Raw genomic sequence first — 20656 nt, 5'->3', positions numbered from 1 at the left:
ATAATGGCCCAATGGTCAAGTGGTCCAAAACCCATCTACTAAGATATTATTTCTACTACCACCTCCGTTACAATATTATTTACAACTTTGGAATATTTTATATCACAAACAATATTCCAAAGTTGCATATAATATGAAACGGAGGTAGTACCAATATTAGTTTAGGGTCTGTTCTGATTTACTAAACTGAATTGAAATGAACTGATTGAAGTTGAACTGAACTGAACTGAATATTTTATGAGAGAAGGAAATTAGAAACTGAACTGGACTGAACTGATTAAAGCTGAACTGAAATTAAACTGAGAAGAACAGGCTTTAGTGGTAAATCCCAAGGTACTTTCAATTTGTCTATTCGCTCATACTTATCGATAAAGATTGCAAGCTTTTTTCTTTCGCAAGTACTCGTAACTAACTTTGTTATCAGAGCAAGTATTCTCATACACCCCTCGAGCTCAGTTAATTATTTTAGGTAAATCATGATTCAAGCGTAAGATGTTCCTTACTGATCAAGTAATAAACTCCTGACTTGGTAACTATACCCGAAGCAACACCCATACGGACAAAGATGAGTGAAGAATGGGACCAATGAATATTTTATCATCCAAGTATTTGGTACATTACAAGTAATAAAGCTATAAAATGAAGATCCTGGAATAGTTTCATCCAGCCTTTATGATTCACAATTGAAACAGTTGAGAGGTTTTATTCTTACAACGACGCATGTATCTTCATGTTTCATGATAGAAATTCTTCTGAACTGATGTCTGATGGTATATCTTGGATGGCTGGGTGGTCAAGCATCGCGATTGTTATGTTGCTGAAATCCATTACTTAGTATTTTAGTAATGCAAGGTTGTCTTGAATCTCAAGCTACTTGGAAGTATACTTATGATTTTGTTAATTGGTTTCCTAGTTTTGAGATTCAGACTTGAGGTCAAGCCTTTCAGATTGTTACAGAAATTAACTATAAGCTTGATTAGAGAGAATGTGTAAGAAAGTTGTTGAGTAGTTTTGGCAGGAATTTTAGTCAAATAATTGTTGATTATTCATTGTAAGCAGATTCATTCAAGAACAATATGTGCAAACAATTACTCGTTACGAAAAGTTAGACTGTGTGCCAACCGAGGAACTAGAGGCATCGTTTAAGTACAACATAATCAACCCTCTCAACTAAACAAAAAAAAGTTAATTTACTTTACAGCAATTACATCCCCTGCAGCCCTGCATCTTCAGGGTCGTAGACTCGTAGCGCATTGAATAGAGTTTAAGGGAGAAAAGACGACTAACACGAGCAACTCATGAGTGTCTAGATCTGTGCAGCTAACCCCAACCAATTGGGACTAAGGTACAACAATTACATCCCCAACAAACCACAAAGGCTTGGACACCTACTGTTACAACATTAAAATTGACCACTAATCGTCTAACCCACTCTCTGATGCAGCATTGACTGTTATAAAAACCTCAGAGCAGAGCTACGATGAGCCGAGGGAAAAAAATGCTTCTATAGGCTGAAGCTGAAAATGCTCTCATGAATTTCTTTTTCATTCCTTAATGTGTCATTCAGGTGAAAATCGTGTGATAAATAGGGTAAAAAATTTATTCAATCAAACACTGCTGAGTTCGGAATGTCCCATTTTTAAGCAGCTCAGTGATACGTCTTTCAAATCTCTTAGCTCCAGGACCTGGCCTCAAGATGTCTGCATCCCCCCATTCACCACAAGTGTTGTTCCTCTCACCAACGCACCAGCCACCAGGCACAACACTCCCACGTCTCCGCCCAAGAATTTCTCTATCAATACGATCAAGTATTGGGTCATTCGGACGAAATTGCGTGGCAAATGCCGATCCACTCTGTAGCATGTCTTTTAAGTCAGAGCCATTCAGGTGTCTGGGACTATCACTTGAAGATGCAGAGTAAGATGCATACTGTAAATTATGGTTTACAGCACTCTCTTTGAACTCTGGTGAGTTGCAAACAACGGTTGGTACATAGCTCAATAAAGATGATGGGGAATTTGCTAAGTACATCAGTAAAGTTCTTGGTAAGTTATCTGATCCCAGAACACAGAATTCAACAAATTTCCGATTCAAAACAGAGGTCGGTGACCCTGCACATAGAACACCAATTATCAGCTGATGATTCAGTACTCAAAATTTCTGGTGAATTTTTTGATTGCTAAATAGACCAGCAGAAGATGCAGTTTCTTTGACATATTCTGAACAATTTCCATCTACATTTTTTGATGGCTAAATATGCCAGCAGAAGATGCAGTTTCTTTGACATATTCTGAACAAAAAACTGTTAACAAGATTTCCATCTACATATTTTGTAGTTTCTCATCGATTTATCTTGAAAATTGGGGCTTATTAGGGGATGAAATAGATGAATAAACATAACAGCTTTCTTTCAACTTCATCATTTTCATGTAGTTGCTAAACAAGAAAAGTGCCATCAAAAAAATATTCAGAATATAAGCCATTCCAGCAATAACGTCAAACAGCCAATGCTCCTAGTTGCACCTTACAATAAAGTCCAAGAGTATTCATCCGTTGATGGAATTATGCAGCAAGTGAACAAGTATATGTCAGAGGGAAGGTGTTATTTAAGTTGCCATTCTCACTAGAGGCCTAGACACTTTGACAAAAGAACAGAGAGGGAAAGGGAAGCAAGGGTAATTAGTAAACAATAGTGATTACTACCCATAGCATCAGTCTCATTTTGGAGAAAATCATACATCAGGATCAAGGAAAGTTTTAAAAAAGTTGAGACCAGACAGAAGGTACCCTGAATATGGATCTAAAGTCAATTCACATGATCACATCTACTGGCACATTGTTTGGATAGAGGGATTAGGGATGCAATTTCCCTAATTTGGATAGCATATTATGTAGGTGAGAGAAATGAAAGGGAGGAAAATGGAGGGAATTAAGTATTTGAGAAACAAATTTCTCCAAAATTGGAAAAATGTGGAAAGAAAATGGGAATAAGACATTCAATTAACATGAAATGACGATTTTACCTTACTAAAATCTCGATTTTCTCCCCTTCCCCCCCCCCCCCCCCCCCAACCCTTGAGTCCTTCCAAAAAATAACCCCTTTTTCATTTTCCCTCACCTTTCTTTGTCTCACTCTTAGATGTGAAACCCAGATTCACATAATTGACATCCTTTAATTGTCATGACTTCCCCAATTTCAAATCAAGAAATATGAAGATGAAATGAAACTACCTACATATCTTAAATGACAATGGAAAGACTAGCAACAACTATTTCAGCAGTGGAGAAAACATTTAATCACACCCAGCCATCAGCAACTGTAGTTTTTTGTGGTGTTGGCGGAAGAGATTGTCAGAGTGATGATGAACGTCACCTTCAGGTGGATGTCTTTGTGGAAGTGGCAAAGGATCGTGTGGTGTTGTAGGCAGTAGTAAATGATAAAGAAACGAATTTTTAGGGGCTCCAAATTTGTGGGTCTTCTTCTTCCATTGATGAAGAATAGCAAGCGAAAAGGATGAACTATTCACTACCATAAGACCAAAAAGTTCGCTTCCCCTCCTATTTTCCTTTCTCTCCCCTAGTCCCCTCTCAGTTTTCTTCTTTCCCTTCCCAATTTATTATCCAAACAAGCTGCTATCAAGACCTTGTGTCCTAGCCACATAACCACTTTCTGGCCTAAAATCTCAAGTAACTGTTCTCAAAGAATACGAATACTACCAAAGCTTCAATACATATTTTTGATTCTTGCCCTGATTATCTGGTAACATCAGAGGTGAGACAGACAATGCAGGAAAGAGATCCCTTTTAAAGCTTCAATTAACCAAAACTAAATCACATTATGTACTTTTTTCAAGAGGGTAGGGAGTATAAAGCAACTAGGGCAGCTGCCAGCGATAGACTAAGATTTGAAAAAAAAAAATCTATAATAGCTCAAACCAAGGAGCACTAGATTTAACTTTTACTAGTATTTGAGCTCTGGAAATATGCAAGTGAGGCTGCAGACTCACCTGAGAACAACTGATAAGCACTGGGAAAGTCCCGCTTTTGAGTGGCATAAAACATCCCAGTCTTTTCTGCAAGATAAAGTCCAGGATCCACAATGATGGGTTTCAGCCTTCGAGCTCTAAAATGCCACATGAAACCAGAGTTACTAAAAGGGAATGGACTTAATCAACAACCAAAAAATTGATTCATGTAAACAAGTAAAAGTAACTCACTCTTTCCATCCAATGTAGCTGGTATGATTCACAAAGTTCAGGTCTTTTGGTGTGTATGACAATATGTGCAATAAATCTGTAGAAATGTGAATCATAACAACATTATCAAAATTAAATAGAAGTTTGAATATTTGAACCAAATTATCAAATCAAGCAGGGCATATATGCAACAAAACCCTGAAAGACCCGCATTATCAAATCAGTGTTTAACATTAAAGCTTGAACCAAAATACACATCATAAGATAACAACAATCTCCTCATCTAATGTAGCTAGAATTGTAACAAAGTTGTAATCTTTAGGTCATGAACCGCGAAATGAACAGCAAATTTGCACAAAACCTAAAGTCTGGGTTACAGTCAGGGTGCAATACACAACACCTGACATCAATTACTGTCTATATCACTGCTCTTTGCGACTCTCCATGAACAAGAAAAAACAAACCTAGTATCCTAGTATACACCAAATTAACAATCAATGCAGCTAATAAGAGAAATCCCAACAAAACTACACTTCAAAACCTTAAGTATCTTAGTCAATTCAAGTCCGAATGTAATAGTAATTCACAAAACGTCAGATGAAATCCCGTCTACATCACTGCTCTTTGCGGCTTGAAAATCAAAACTAGTAACTTAGACCAAATTAACAATCAATGCAGCAAAGCAAGAAAAAAAACCAATAACACAAAATCACATGATCAACCATCATTAAATCACAAAAAACAATAGCAAATCAAACATCCAAGCAAACCCCACAAAAATTATAATTCAAAAGATAGAAATTTACCATCTTGAGTAACAAGGGGATAATCATGAGCAGACAAATTGATGAACCAATCCCAATTAGAATTCAACCTAAGCAAGATAGAGGCACCCCTAAGCAAAGAAGCAATAGGGGAAGATCCTCTAGGGTAAGCAAAATCGGCATTGCCAATAACATGGACATTACGGGCAGCTTTAACCACGGGCAGGCCGTGCACCCTAAGAGACAAACGGTCACGGTCAGACTGAGGGGCAAAACGGTCAAGATGAAGCAAGTAAAGATTTTTAGGGTGGTAAATAGAGAGAAGAAGCCGGAAGATTCTAGAATAGTCACCGGATGATCCAGTGATGAAGTAAGCAATTGAAGGGACAGAAGGAAGAGGGGGTGAGTTGGGGTTGTTGAGGACATATTGAGGGTTGGGGAAGAGGCGTGGGTCAGGTGATGTCGCGGCGGTTGTGGTGGTTGTTGTGGTTGTTGAGATGAAGAAGAGGAGAGAGAAAATGAAGGAGGCTGCTATGAAGTACAAGGTTGTGGAGTTGTCTCTTGGTGGCGGTGATGGTGGTTGTTGGTTTTGCAACATTGTTGTTGTTGTTGTTGTGTTTTTTTAAAAAAGTTTATAGTTTTTGGTTCTTTTGGTACAAGATGGTTGGTTGTGTTGTTTTGGTGTGTTTATAATGGGATTAATGGTGCTATAGGGCCATAGGGATGGTTCGTTCTTGAGATAAGGGATTATTATGCTTTCGTGTATTGCTGTGTATCGAAATGAAAAAAATAATGAAGAGTGTTTTGATTTTGAGGGTGTTGTGAGATTACTAGATCTAAGGTGGGGGGGTTTTTGGTGTGTTTTAGGAAGGTTAGATATTAGGGAGATATTTAGTTTATATGATTTTGATTAGATGATGTGATTACCATTTATTGATTTATTAGTTGTGTTTAAGTAGAGGATGGGTAAAGAGATTAAGGAGGCAAGAAAGGTGGTTAGATTGGAATGAATTAACAAGGTGAGTGTGATGTAATGGGTGAGCTTCTGACTATTAGGTGCTCCCTCACTTCTTTATTAAAGTCCCTAATTGTTACATTTATCCTTTTAGTACTTTTTGATGCGGTATTTTGACGGTGATATCTTTAATTATTGTCCATAAAAAAAATTATTAATTGTCAGTTATGGAGTGGTATAAACTGTAATAAATTGATATTAAAAAATAATTTATTAAGATGGTTCCAATAAGATTTCACATGACTATGTTTATCTTAGATCTTGTACATGTATCGGCCTAACTCGCTTTTAGGCCAACAAAATGTGATTATCTATAACCCAGCCTGCATTGACCCCGACCCTTGAAACTCTAGGCATGCAAAGCCAATCAGCTAGGTAGACTATAGTTCTAAGGGAAAAGCTAAGGGGATCCTGACACACCCCCCCTCCCCCAAAATCACCAAGTCTAAACAAAACTAAGCATTAAAACTTAGAACTTAACCAATTAAAATAAGGGGTATGTAATAGGAGGATAAAACGCTATCATAACACCCTAAAAAACCAAAGAGCAAAAACCCTAACCTAATCTTTACCTTTATCATGAGTTCAATGAAACTTACAAACCCTAAAACGGTGGTGATAGAGATAGTTATGACATGCTGTTGAAATTCCCTATAAATTATCAAATGCGAAAATCTTTTCTCACTTGAGGAACGAAGAAACTAATGGCCAAGAACACCCAATCTTCTCCCAAATTATAACCCTAATCCTAGCTTAACTTTATCGACAAGCGTATCTATCAGCAACCACTACGTGACCACATTAGGGATAGCTTGTGGAATAAGGATGTCAAAGTCTTCTAAAACAAATCAGATTTGAGGTGTTGCTTCCTTGAAACACAATATAGGACGTGTTTAGCATTAGCTTTTGAGTAGCATTTAGTGGATAGGCAAACCAATATTTAATAAAAATAAAAAAATATGAGTGTTTGGCAATATAGTGGTTGAGTTAGTGTTTAGTGGTGAAGGTAGCTTTTATCAAAAGCTAGAATTATTAGGTTTTAAAGTTAGAGGTAGTTGTTGAAAATTTAATCTGTAGATTAGGAAAAAATATTAATTTTAAATGTAACATATAGTCAATCGCTACTTTACCAAACACTCATACCTTATTTGTCTATCTTCACAGCTAATAACTACCTTCACAACTATATTTCGCCGAACATGCCTATAATAGTAGCTTACACGATAGCATGTTTGAACATATAACTTACTCCATATGGTATATATGACCTTAATCTTTGCCACTAAATCAAGACCTCATTAGTATAATAATGATAAACTAACTTGCACTTTAGATGAGTTGGATCTCTTTCTCTCTCTAATCCTCAATCCCTCAAAGCTCAAACTAAGGCAAAATGCACAACCAAATTTTATTTTTATGATAGGCGTCCATTTTAAAAATTAAAATCCATCCACAAAACCAATGGTTGGTTCATACACCTGGGAGTACCATGTGCATGGTACACCCGAATTAAAATAGAAAAAACATAGCTTATAAATGCAAAGAACATCATTAAATTATAAAAGAACACATCATTGAAATATAAAGAACATGGTAAGTTATGAGAAACTAATTTTAAAAAAAGATAATAGATAGTTACCAATTGATTTTTACCACGCATTTAAAGTCAAATCATTTCAAAATATTGGATTTCCCAGAATTTTTTTTATCTAAGATTATTTTCTATCAAAAATAATTCAAGATTTTATTTTCAAATTTCAAAAATTCAAAATTTAAAATTTTATTTTCAATATACTTTATTTCAGTTTTTTTTTTTTTTTTAAAAAAAATATGTACAAAAATTAATCATATATTTTCACCATTACCGAAAAAACATAAGGGATAAAAACACTAAAAATAATAATAATAATACAAGGTTTAAAGCAAACACATATTAATATAGAAGAACATATTATCTAACTTAAAAGAACATTATTTGTATTAATGAAACCCAGCAAAGAACATTTTTAATGTACATATATTAAAGTATAATGTTTATAATGTAAAGAACATATAGTTCATATACAAGAAACATATTGATCAAATTTAATGAACATATTACATTCCAATAAAAAAAAGAATATGTATCAAGAAATGATAAAAGAACCTTTATCATAATACGAAGAACATTATCTTCAACCTCAGAAAATAGCACGAAAACAAGAAAAAAAAATTTTTAAATACATTTTCTCTCAACAATGAATTAATCAATTACATCATTAAGAGATTATATTGAATGATACAATCAACTCTATTATAACATTGAATCACTTAGAAATACAAAATTTACCATGGTTTCTCTCTCTATCTAAATTCAATTTCTCTCTCTTAACAAAAAAAAAATGAACTTCTATTCACCAAAAGTATTCTATTAATATATAAAATGTAAATAATAAATCAATTTCATGAATCAAGGAATATAACTAACAAATCAATACCTTAAATCAAGGAGGGAGTCGTTTTGATTTTTTTTTTACTCATGTATTTTAATTTGTTTGCAATATTCTTTTCGCAATTTTTAATAACCTTGTATTATGACCGAGTGTACCATGGGTATGGGTGTATGGTGAAATTTTCATCCACCAAATCTATACTTAGTATTTAAAAAAGCAAACCAAAAAAAACATGTGTCATTATTCTATTACATTTCCCAATCTTCTTCTTCAACTCAACGTGCCACATGTCTTATTACATTTTTTATTTTTGATTATACAATTTTTCTTAACTCTTTCATTAAACACTTCATCTTCATCTCCCCTCTTTAATTCAACCTTTTTAATTTCTCTCTTTGATTTTAGTCCCTCCATCTTCTTTCTATTAAGTATCATTTCAATTAAAGTCTCAAAATTTTTATTTCTTTAATTATGTTTTCATTTACATATTACACTCATAATTATTTATTGGTATTTTCTCACTCATCTCTCAATGCAATTTTCTATGAACAAGCCGTGCATTGCACGGGCCAGAAGACTAGTTAATCTTTAGAAAACCAAGCCTCCAAAAATTTTAATAAGCCTCCAAATGTCATGATGCTAACTTTCTTACCAGATTTTTTAAACGTAGAAACTAGAAGCACCACATTAACCACACACTTTCACAAGTTTTTGTCCCATTTCATGCTCTTCATATTTTATATTCCCTCTATATAATTTTTCAGCTAATTAAATTAATACTCCATTTTCGTAAATATATCAACCTTCTTCATTTACCAACCCACCATTACAAAACTCAACTGAAGTCATGGCAATCGAGGTGAGATTTCTTCAAAATCCAATTTCATACCCTTTTTCCTTTAATTAATTACTACTTATAAATTTATAATCATATAATCGCTGATTAATTAATTAATATATAATTTTGATCAATTTTAATGTTAATTTGAAGGCTTGGTATATGGATGAAAGTAATGAGGATCCAAGGCTTCCTCATCATCGAAACCCAAAAGAATTTGTCTCCCTTGATACCCTTTCTGGTTTGTTATTTCTCCCTCCCATTTTTTCTTTTCTAATTTTTTCAGGGAATTTTTGGGTATTTATTGATGATAAAAATGGGGTTTGTTGCAGAAATTGGTGTTTTACACTGGAAATTGAATGCTAAGGACTATGAAAATGATCCTGAATTAAAGAAGATTAGAGATGAGAGGGGTTATAACTATATGGTAAGTTTGCTCCCTCGGAAATAATAGTCACGTATACTAGTGATACTACTTCCTCTGTCCCGTGATTGTTCTATTTGATTTTTGCATAGTTATCGATACACATGATTGAATTATAATATTCGGAGTATTTAATTACAGGTAATTTCAAATTATACTAGTGTACGTAACTTATAAAAAGTACTGCATAACATCTTGAATATAAATTCAACTTGACCTGACCATATTTCTTCTTATGTACCAATTGTAGTTGAGTTTAACTCATGATATGATTTTTTTTTTTTTTTGTTTGAACACATGAATGGTAAATGTGACTAACAGGAGAAAATGGAGGTACTATTAATGAATGTTTGGAAAATGTTGTTTCGTTTTCTAAATTATTATGCCATAATGGTTATTTAGTGCAAATAAAAAATCTAACAAAAAAAAAAAATTGCTGGAATGATGTTGATCTTATTGGATTAGAAATTGGGTGACTTATGAGTATATGTATAATGTATTGCATAATTGATGATTGGCTCCACTCCGAATTGTGATGTTGGATTAGGATTGTGGGTTACGAATAATTTTATTGAAAATCAACATGAGATAAGTTGATTACTAGAAGTAATATTAACAAAAATGCTATTAAATTTTTTATCTAATTGTGCTGATTAGGATGCTGGAGAACTACGAGTTATAAAAGGTTCAGTGCTTTAGATTAAGATTGGGGTATTGAATGTAAGAGTTGATTATGTTAGTAGGATTGTGTAGGTGTCGAGGTACAATGAGTTGGGGAGCAATCTATAGAGATTAATAGAAATTCGACAAATTAGTTCTAATTTTGAATTACAGTCTGCAGTTCTGCACTATGTACTCTGCAGTCCATGGTTCTGGTTTTACATGTGAATCGTAAGTGGTTGCCGTGAATTTTGTAATATGCTGCAGGATATCCATCTGTGATATCAATTTATATCAAAGTCTATTGTCCTTGGTACTTGGCTAACGTTGTATAATGTTGCTGTATAAAATCTATTATATAAGGGAAAACTAAAGGGTTTCCCACCTTAGCAGGGTGGAAATCTAAATATTTTCAATTTCTGCTGAGCTCTTTGCTTAGCTTCTATAATATAGTGTTTTACACATTGACATCTGATTAAATCAGCTGGATGATGCTCTTAAGTCTTCACCACCATATCTCATGTTTCTTTTCTTCTCAAATTACATATGCTGCTGTACTGCTACGGCTAAGAGCCTAAGCTGCTATTATTTATTTCCTTAGAAGACTTGCTCTTTAACAATTGTGAAGCTTTAACGTACTGCTAAATAGAATGCATTTGCATATTAACTTATTGTTTCCTTTTCTGGAGAATTTACATTTGAACTCAAACCAACATACCTACTAGTGACAATTACAAGTGCTCTTGGCTATACCAGTAATTAAAAATTTATCATCACGAACCCCGCAAATGGCTAGCTAATCTTATGACACTTTATGAGTAGTCTTATTTTTCCTAGCACACTTGGCTTGGAGTTGACATATGCTGGACAGGGCAGCTGGGCATACGTAACTCCAACAATCAGCAGCTGTGTTTTACTTTTTGTTCAGAAGGGTGGGGTTGGGGGGAGGGGGGGGGGGGGTGGGGTGGGGAAGGGATTGGAATTGTGTATCTTTTTATTTAATCTTACTTTTATTTAACTGATTAACTTAGATTCATTATGAATTTTGATTCATACCTCGTGATTAAGAAACTGCAAAGGTTCTTAAATCTGATGAAAAATATATTGTAGATCTTAAAACCAGAGTTATGGAACTTCATGTTTTAAACCCAAGATTTTGCAAAGTTTACATCCTCTATCTTATGCTTTTCCGATGAAGTCAAGGGTTGTTTTCTCTGTAGGGGGTCATACAATGTATTCTGATGTGCAGGATATTCTTGATTTGTGCCCTGAAAAGGTGGAGAATTATGAGCAGAAGCTGAAGAACTTCTTCACAGAACACATACATGCAGATGAAGAGATACGCTACTGCTTGGAGGGAAGTGGCTACTTTGATGTACGAGACAAGGCAGACCGTTGGATTCGGATCTGGCTTAAAGAGGGTGATATGATCATACTTCCTGCTGGAATATACCATCGTTTCACTCTTGACACCTCTAACTATGTGAAGGCAAGTATACACTTCTTAGTATACGGTAGTAATTTTGTGTGACATTATAGTCTCACTACTGTTGAGCTTTGCATCCCCTGTTTGTTACCTATATCTGTTTATTACCACTAAAGGATCATGGAAATTGCTGATATGATTTAATGAGAGTACTTATGAACAACATGCAGTTAATGAGGCTATTCATAGGAGAACCAGTGTGGACACCCTATAATCGGCCACAGGAGGACCATCCAGTTAGAAAGGAGTACGTAAAGAATTTGGCAGAGAAAGCGAGGATGCCTGTTTCTGCTTACTAGTCATTCAAGCCATACCTTGTGGTTGCTCGTGGGTATCAAAATTATATAGGTATTCTGTGACTGTAATCATTGATATGCTAGAGCTATGGCTGCTTGTAATGTGTATTGCTGCTTCTTTGTGGACAGTAGTAGGAAGTAATAGTGTAAAAAATTCTACACAATTATTGTTATTATATATTGCTATCTGTAAACTTTCTAAGTATGGGGGGGGGGGGGGGGGGGGGGGTTTGGGGGGCGCCCCAGTCAATCAGTCTGATTGGCAAAAGTTGTAAATCAGTCCCAATTTTTTTTACAAAAAAAAAAAAAATACTACAGCTATCTACCACGAGCCGTGACCAACTCTCCAAAACCAGATCTATAGCTAGTCAGCCACCCCTCCGACGACCACCGATTCGCCAATCACCACGACGATACACTTCGTCTTCCCGCCGATCAACCACGAAGGACATGTTTTGATTTACTGAATTGAACTGATTGGAGCTGAACTGAACTGAACTGAATAGAGCTGAAATGAATTGTTTATGAGAGAAGGAAATTAAAAACTGAACTAATTAGAGCTGAACTGAACTGAACTTAAGCTGAAGAGAACATGCCCGAAGGCTTCCTCGTTCCACCACCATTTCCACCACCAAAAAGGACAAGAGGAGAAACCCTAACACCACCGGCCTTCCTCTTCGTCGTCTTCTTCAACAACAATGGCGGAATGCCCCAAACGCCGCTTTGCGACGGTAACAAAATGATACCCTAGTAGAAAAAGAGTGTAAATTATGGGCACATCAACCCCTTAGGGAAATCCTCTACTTTGTGGAAGCAATTTTAACCACCATAGATGGTGGTGGCGGTGGTTTGCAGTACAAATTCATGGAGGAAGAAGGTGGGTTGTTGACTTGCTGTAATGGAAGAATGGAGAAGGGAGGAAGAAAGGGATGAAACTTACAAAATTATCCCTAATTAAACAAATAAAATTACCCATATACCCCCTGATTTACATAGCTTGTCAATCAGGCTCATTAACAAGAATTTCCTCATGCAAAGGGGGGAGGGGGGAGAAAAAAGTTGGTGTTGTTGGACTACCCATAATGCCCCTTAAGTCTTGTTCACTTCACCTTATTTTTAAGAAACTTAAATTAATTTTACTTGAGTTGAAAATGTTTTTCCTAATTCTCTATCATATTTTACTTTGAAGTTACTTTTTTTTTTATTTTTTTTTAATTTTTTTATTTTTACTGAACTCTGGATACATTTTTGTAAGGTGAAGTGAACATGACCTTTTTTATTTTTTTTTATATGCTTAATCATAAATTTAGGAGGTTTTTAAATTGACTTTAATATGATACTTTGTAGATGAGGTATTTGGGGTGTTATATAAATAGATAGTAGAGTTAAAAATTTAATAAATAACTCTCTCTCTCTCTCTCTTTTTTTTTTTTTTTTTTTTTTTTTTTTTTTTTTTTTTTTTGAATAGACTAACTCAAAATGAATATAAATAATTAAATTACCATAACAAAAATTAAAAGGAAAATTCAAGTTTATCTCTGCGATAAATATAAAAATAAATCTCCTCTCATAATATATTGTTTTACTTTTATTTTTTAAATAACAAAAGTGAAATAGGTTAGTGACACATAAACAAATGCAGAAAGTTATGAGAGGAGATTAACTTGAAATATTAATCTCATAGATTGACTAGGGCTCCGTCAAAATTAAAACATTAAACAGCTAAATAGATAGGTGATCATAAAGTCTAAAAAGCAGAAAGAATGGTATCAAGTGAAATTTTACAAAGATTGTATCGTCCTAACGTGTAACGTCCATAGTAATGCAAATCCATCCCCAAACCAGTGTTTTTCTTACAAAAATCCCCATTACCATATTTCAACCTCGTTGAGGGGCAATGGATGGTAATGGAAAATTTTATGGCAAAAGAAACAAATTGGAATAAACTAGAATCACCATGGTCATAGATGTAGGACTTTCCTTTACAAATATGCAAACAAATTCATTAAAATTATCAAGATTTATTGCCACCTACCAAACAAGCTATACAGATTACACAGACTAACAAAAAAAAGGGAAAGATATTTCTACTTAAGATTATTTTTGACTATTTGAGCAATGTACTAGTGAATGAAATATAAAAAGGTTCATACAACAATTCCCATTATGGTAATTCTTTACAAATAAATAATTTTATAATTGATCGTTAGACTTTTTCTAATAATTTTTTGTGAGATGTTAGTGAAACTGTATAATTAAATTACCTTGCCTCTAATGAACATTTAAATCAACGAATAAGGATATATATCGTGTAAAGAACTAAGAGATAATGCTTTTTTAGTTGATTTTTTTGGCCAATCCGTTGTTCTCTGTCTCGACATCATGCTCTACTTGTTCAAAGGTTTTTTCTGGGGATAATTTCGGTGAACACGCGGTGTCGTGTGATGGTATGGTGGGTATTTTACCCACCATACTAGGTGGGTAGTTTAATAATAAATTACCCAATTTGGGTGACAACATAGCATCGCTTGCGTATTTTTAAACGCAACATAGCATCTAAAAATACGTATGGTGGGAAATTTGTTGTTTATCGATGCAAAAAATGATTTGACATATTTTGAGTCGACCATTAGATTGAATGCATGTTTTCTTAACACACAAGTGTTGTGAGTTTGGGAGGGAATTGTTCACAATAAAGGGATTAGATGGAAAGCAATCGGATACATTTTATATCTGCCACACAAAAGAGTGAAGAGTGTGTGAGCACTAGTCTTGAATTCTATATACACTTGTGGTTTGCTCTATTTGACAATTGTTAGGGAGGATGAATAGTTGGATGAATTTGATTGGTTGACTTTGATGCATATTTGTTGGATTTGCCTTGAATTGGTTATGCTTGGTTTTAATTGATTTTTGGGGTGAAGTATGTTTTATTTGTTCATTGATGAGCTCTTTGCTTTGGAACAAACAAGGATGAACAAACAAGGAACAAACAAACAAGGGCCCGACTGAGTAGGCCCTCTCTCTGAGGTGCACCCGGCCGGGCAAGGCAAAAGGAAGTAAAAAAGTACTCCCCCAGAGGCGCGCTCGACCGGGCGCAAGCGAGTCTTCTCCCATCGAAAAGGCGGGCCCGGCTGGGCGAGATGGCGCCCGACCGGGCGCATATTTTTAAGTAACGTTTAAGCGTCTTTTATTTCGTTTAAGCTTAACATTTTCTAACTTAGTATAAATACGCTTTTGTTAAGCGAGTTTTGGGGACGTCTTTTATTAGTTAAATTCTCGGATTTTTAGTTTTAAGGCTTTTGATTAATACTCTTGTCCTCTCTCTACACTTTTGGTTTATGAAATTCATTATTTCCATTTATTTTGGTAACGATTTCTTCCCCTTTTATTTTCAATAATTTAATTGCTTTGGTTAATCATGTCTTGTTTATTTGCTTTGCTTAATTTAAATTTTAATATATGTGAGTAGTTTTATTTCTAGGGTTGTGGTGATCCATAAATAGTATGAAGGGGTAATTTATTATGGTTGATTGTCAATGTTTTGGTTGATTTCCTATTGATTGATTTATTGCTATGCAATTAGATTAAACCTGGTTTAATTGTATGAGTTATGCAATAGTGATTCGAAATTCGAGAGATGAGAATTGATGTTTAGGCTTAGTTTCAATAGGCAGGTTAATGGTTAAGTCAAGATTCAAGAGATGTAATTTAATACCGGTAGATTAATTATGTGATTGTAATACTTAGGAAAAGCCCTTTATAATCTGATTGATTGATGCATTAATAATTAATTGTCTTATTTTACCCTGGAAAAATATTTATTGGTGAACCTATACCATAGGCTTTGATTTATTGATCTCTCCCTTATTTGATTTGCTTAATTTAATTGTTTTTCCCTTAGTTTAATTTTCACATAATAATAATTGGTTACTTGATTGTTTAAATTATTTTAATTAATTAGAAAAAGAAAGACTTGTGGATTTGACCCTACTTCCCTATCTAATTTAGTTAGAGGAGTTAAGTAATTCTTTTGATTAGGAGATACAATTTTATCATGTCATTAGGCAACAAGGGTAGGAACAACAGACAACCCAGGCTTGACAACACACTCACAGTCATTGTAAAAAGTGACTTAGTACCCTTAGTTGTGGGTACCTTTAGCCTCTTCTCTAAAAAAAGACCATTAACATACTAAAAACCTCCAAAAGAAACTTAAAGCAGCCCCCATGTTGGAGAACAGGACTAAGATAAAGGTTTTTCAAAGCAATGAATTGAAAATCCATTGCTAATAAGCTAAAATAAAATTACCAAGGAATAACCTTCGTATTAGAGTTGTTCATGGGCGGGACGGCCCTCTAAACCCGCCCAACCCGGCCTGTAAAAAAGGCGGGCTTGGGAAACCTTTTTGAAAAAATTGGATATTTGGGCGGGCTGGGCCCGACCCGTTAATATAAATGGACGGGTATGGACAAAAAAATATGTATCACGGGCTAGCCCGTTCGGCCCGTTTATTAATATTTTAATAATTTTATTTAGTTAGTAATTATGACAAACTCTGTGTATTTTAGAAAATAAATAAAAAGAGACTATATTGAATTATAAGCTTTTATTAGTTACAATTATTTATTTTAATCTTATATTTTAACATTAGCACTTATTAAATAAGTTTTTTTTTCACATATTTATAAAATATGTCATAATTTCAACCTTTTTGTTAATTTCTATTATCATTTGTGAACAAAAAATTTTAAGACAACTCCACCAAAATCATTTTAGCAAAGGTAAATAATAAAAAAGATTAATTAGCATTATAAAAAATAAAACAAAATTTTAAGGCCCATTAGCCCGCGGACAAGCCCGGCCCGTTTAATAAGCGGGCATGGACAAAGTATCAAGCCCGCATAAAAAGGGTTCGGGTTTGCTACATAAAGCCCGTTGGACCAAAAAATAACCATAAGCCCGGCCCGCTACCCGCCCAAGCCCGCAAATGATCACCTCTACTTCGTATACTCTCTTGATCATAGATCAAAAAAGCTAACAACATACAAACAACAAACCAAAACCAATCCTATGAACCTAAACATACCACAAAAAAGGGTAGTCCCCACAATTGCCCGAACTCGAGCACCAAGACATGGTAAGAGGAGCCTAACACATCCCCTTAGCTCCCCTAAAACTATGTTACAACACATGTTATAACACAACTAATAAGGCCATGATTTATAAAAATAAAATTGAGAAAAAAATTATTGTTGATAAATTGTGTTGAAAATATTTGAATATAGCATACATTATATTACATTAATGATGCATGTTTAGCCATACAATAACCTTTTAATAATAACTTATTGTTTGATGATCAATGTAACTACCCGAATGAATAGAAATACAAATGCAGTACTACACGTTAATTTTATATATCAAAATATTTTAGGATGAAGATGGAGTGAGATGCTATCGCAGCACCGAAGATCTACTTATAAACACAGTCAAAAATTCCAAAGCATGAACAGTAATTTGATAACTATGCACATCAACAAAGAATATATACCAAAAGATATACAGTACATTGATAACTATGTGTATGTATATATGGGAAAAAAAGGATAACAAAAAAGAAAACAATGTACAACAATTTGATAAGAATTTAGCAAAACAATTTAGTTGTAAGATAAGTTGAATATACAGATATACTCTTCTTAATTTCATTCATTATTATCTATAGTAATAAAGTTAAAAGATAAAATCAAATTAATTTGAAGTTGATGCGTTATTAATGACAACATAAAAGATAATATAAAGTGATAAATATGGGTCATATATTGTATTTTTGTACTCCGTAATATTGTTTTTGGATGAAACAAAAAATAATGAAAGGAAAATGAGAATTATCACAAAAATAAATAAATAATAGGAGGTGGTGATGTGACGTGTGGAAGAAGGTCGACACATGATGAGGTACAACATAGCTAGCAAAAAACAAAAAGTATAAATAAAACAAACAAAAAAAAACCAAAAAAAAGAAAAAAAAATTTAAAAAATAAAAAACGTACTTGGATACCTGATGGCTGATGGGATACAACATAGTGTTGGCAGTCATGCAAGTGATGAGGCACTTGATTCCATGAATGCATGCTTGACATTTATCAATGTTTTGGCTCCAATTTGTTACACACGTTTTCTTTGCATTAAAAAATTAAAAAAAAAGACCAAAAAAAAATTAAAAAAAAAATACAAAACGTACTTGGACACGTGATGACTAATACCTAGCAAACAACCAAAAATCCAAAAGAATAAATAAAATAAACTAAACAAAGGTACTTGGGACATGGAAGGAAATATGGCAAAACAATATATTGTACAGCTACCCTTTTTGCCCAAACCTACTTTTCTCTTTTTAGAATGTTATAGAAAAAGAAAAAAAAAAAAAACTAATTGAAGGTAATTGACATATTAACTGATGTAAGGAAAAAATAACATTCTAATCAAAAGTTCAATCAAGTTTAGAAAAAAATATTTCTTCAAAAAAAATAAAAGTTTAGAAAAAATAATTTAGAAAATAAATTTTTAATCAATTAAAATAAAAAGGAAAATTCCCATAAATCTATACTATACTAAAAAGAGAAAAGATCCCTTCAAAAAAAAATATATAAAAAAAAAGAGAGAAAAGATGGTTTGGGCTTAAAGGGCAAATGCACGGTGTCATCTTTTGCAAAAATCTCATCCATGTCCTCTTTATATTTATTTTATCCTTATTTACAACTTTTTGAACTTTTTTAGAGGTACAGTAACTGATTGAATGTCGTTATTCGCATCCCATAGCCCATCCATTATCAACGTCATCCATGTTAGAAACTTGTGATCATTTTTTTTAGGAACGATAATTTCTATGTATTTTTATCCCCAATTTTTTTTTATCCTATTTAAATTTTTACAATCTTCAAGACGCATTTTAAAACGTATATAACTTGATTTCTATACGCGTAATAATTATATAAACTTGATTTAATAAAATATACAATGAGACGAATGTAATAAAACTCCATGTGACTATATTATAAAAACCTGATATAAATGAAAATTCATGTTCAAAATTTTTGAAGTTTGACCATTTATTTATACTAAAAAGAGAAAAGATGGTTTGGGCTTAAAGGGCAAATGCACGGTGTCATCTTTTGCAAAAATCTCATCCATGTCCTCTTTTAATTTATTTTATCCTTATTTACAACTTTTTGAACTTTATTAGAGTTACAGTAACTGATTAAATGTCGTTATTCACATCCCATGGCCCACCCATTGTCAACGCCAGCCATGTTGAAAACTTGTGATCATTTTTTAGAGGAATGATAATTTCTATATAGTTTCCATCCTCAAATTTTTTTTACGCTATTTAAATTTTTATAGTCTTTAAGACGCGTTTTAAAACATATATAACTTGATTTCTATACGCGTAAAAATTATAAAAACTTGATTTAATAAAATATACAATGAGACGAATGTAATAAAACTTAACGTGACTATATTATAAAAACTTGATATAAATGACAATTCATGTTCAAATTTTTGAAGTTTGACCATTTATTTGAAAAATGACACTTGTACAGTGAATTCGTTTGCTAAAATTCCTTCCATGTCCTTTTTCTTTATTTTTTTTATTTTTATTTTGTAGAGCTTTATTATACATCTTCTCAGCTGACTTTGTGTGAGCGGTAACCAATAATATCCAAATAAACTTTAACTTTTTCAGTTAATTACTTTTCTTATTTTATCTATAAGTGTTGTACTTGGATTATTTTTTTTATTTTTTTGTTTTTATTGTTATAAAGATATACTATAACTAAATATCTCCATTATAAATGTTGTACTTAGATTTTTTTTATTATAAGGATATACTATAATTAATTTATTTGCCTATTTTTTCATAGTAAAAAAAAATGTAAAATAGTTAAAAAAAGAACACTTTCCAAAAATGGTGAGATGTAAGCACAGCAGCATGAATAATCAAATCTCAACAAACAAACTTTTGTATGGTTAAGTTAAGATATGTACGAAAGTAAACTTAAAGGTAAAATAAATATTAAATAATACCTCTATACTCCGTATTTTATTACTTGCTTTATTTCTCTCAAGTACATATGTTGATGAAAATATTTGATTAGTAATTTTTAAATTATCAATAAGTATAAATTATAACAATTACAAAAATAATAAACTATTTATTGAGACGATTCCAACAAGTACACACAAGACTATTCTTACAAGAGTATTTTTTTCTTATGCCAAGTATGTTTTAGGGTTGTAGTAATTGATCAAAAGTAATATTACAATCATATTAGGGCTCTAATCAAGTATTAAGTCATATATGATAAAATTTCCCATTTTATTATGTACTTCGTCCATTCCCCTAATATTGCACTGTGGGTGGGTGGGTGGGTGGGGGGTCACAAATTTCAAGAAGTTATGTACCCATGTGATTAGGAGAGAAGGAAATAAAACATGTGCAAATATAGAAATGTTGCGATGTTTGTAAAAGTTCCTTAAA

At 33.2% G+C, this 20656-nt stretch overlaps 2 protein-coding genes across 2 annotated transcripts; one reads left to right on the top strand and one right to left on the bottom strand.

Annotated features, from left to right (window-relative positions):
* Positions 1–1084: 1084 nt before the first annotated feature.
* Positions 1085–5750, bottom strand: LOC145582217 (beta-glucuronosyltransferase GlcAT14A-like). The gene is made up of 4 exons (XM_081639222.1): positions 5003–5750; positions 4218–4293; positions 4008–4123; positions 1085–2111 (listed from the first exon to the last, which is right to left on the bottom strand). Exons 1-4 carry the CDS (start codon positions 5556–5558, stop codon positions 1600–1602), a joined length of 1260 nt encoding a protein of 419 aa, XP_081495348.1. The 5' UTR covers positions 5559–5750; the 3' UTR covers positions 1085–1599.
* Positions 5751–9108: 3358 nt separating this feature from the next.
* On the top strand, positions 9109–12305 carry LOC145582216 (acireductone dioxygenase 1-like). The gene is made up of 5 exons (XM_081639221.1): positions 9109–9266; positions 9399–9486; positions 9578–9672; positions 11579–11818; positions 11986–12305. Exons 1-5 carry the CDS (start codon positions 9255–9257, stop codon positions 12112–12114), a joined length of 564 nt encoding a protein of 187 aa, XP_081495347.1. The 5' UTR covers positions 9109–9254; the 3' UTR covers positions 12115–12305.
* Positions 12306–20656: the final 8351 nt, after the last annotated feature.

This window comes from Chenopodium album, chromosome 15 (assembly GCF_948465745.1).
Source record: "Chenopodium album chromosome 15, dcCheAlbu1.1, whole genome shotgun sequence".
NCBI classification, from domain to species: Eukaryota; Viridiplantae; Streptophyta; class Magnoliopsida; order Caryophyllales; family Amaranthaceae; genus Chenopodium; species Chenopodium album.
Note: the sequence above shows the minus strand (reverse complement) of the source record. Positions and strands in the feature narration are given on the sequence as shown.

Excerpts from the sequence above, each read along its gene's own strand:
- LOC145582217 (XM_081639222.1), bottom strand. The coding sequence starts at position 5,558 with ATGTTGCAAAACCAACAACCACCATCACCGCCACCAAGAGACAACTCC. Across the intron at positions 4,124-4,217 it reads AGCTACATTGGATGGAAAGA|AGCTCGAAGGCTGAAACCCA; the intron begins GTGAGTTACTTT and ends GTGGCATTTTAG. Across the intron at positions 2,112-4,007 it reads TGCTTATCAGTTGTTCTCAG|GGTCACCGACCTCTGTTTTG; the intron begins GTGAGTCTGCAG and ends TTCTATGTGCAG.
- LOC145582216 (XM_081639221.1), top strand. Across the intron at positions 9,487-9,577 it reads CTCCCTTGATACCCTTTCTG|AAATTGGTGTTTTACACTGG; the intron begins GTTTGTTATTTC and ends GGTTTGTTGCAG. Across the intron at positions 11,819-11,985 it reads ACACCTCTAACTATGTGAAG|TTAATGAGGCTATTCATAGG; the intron begins GCAAGTATACAC and ends AACAACATGCAG.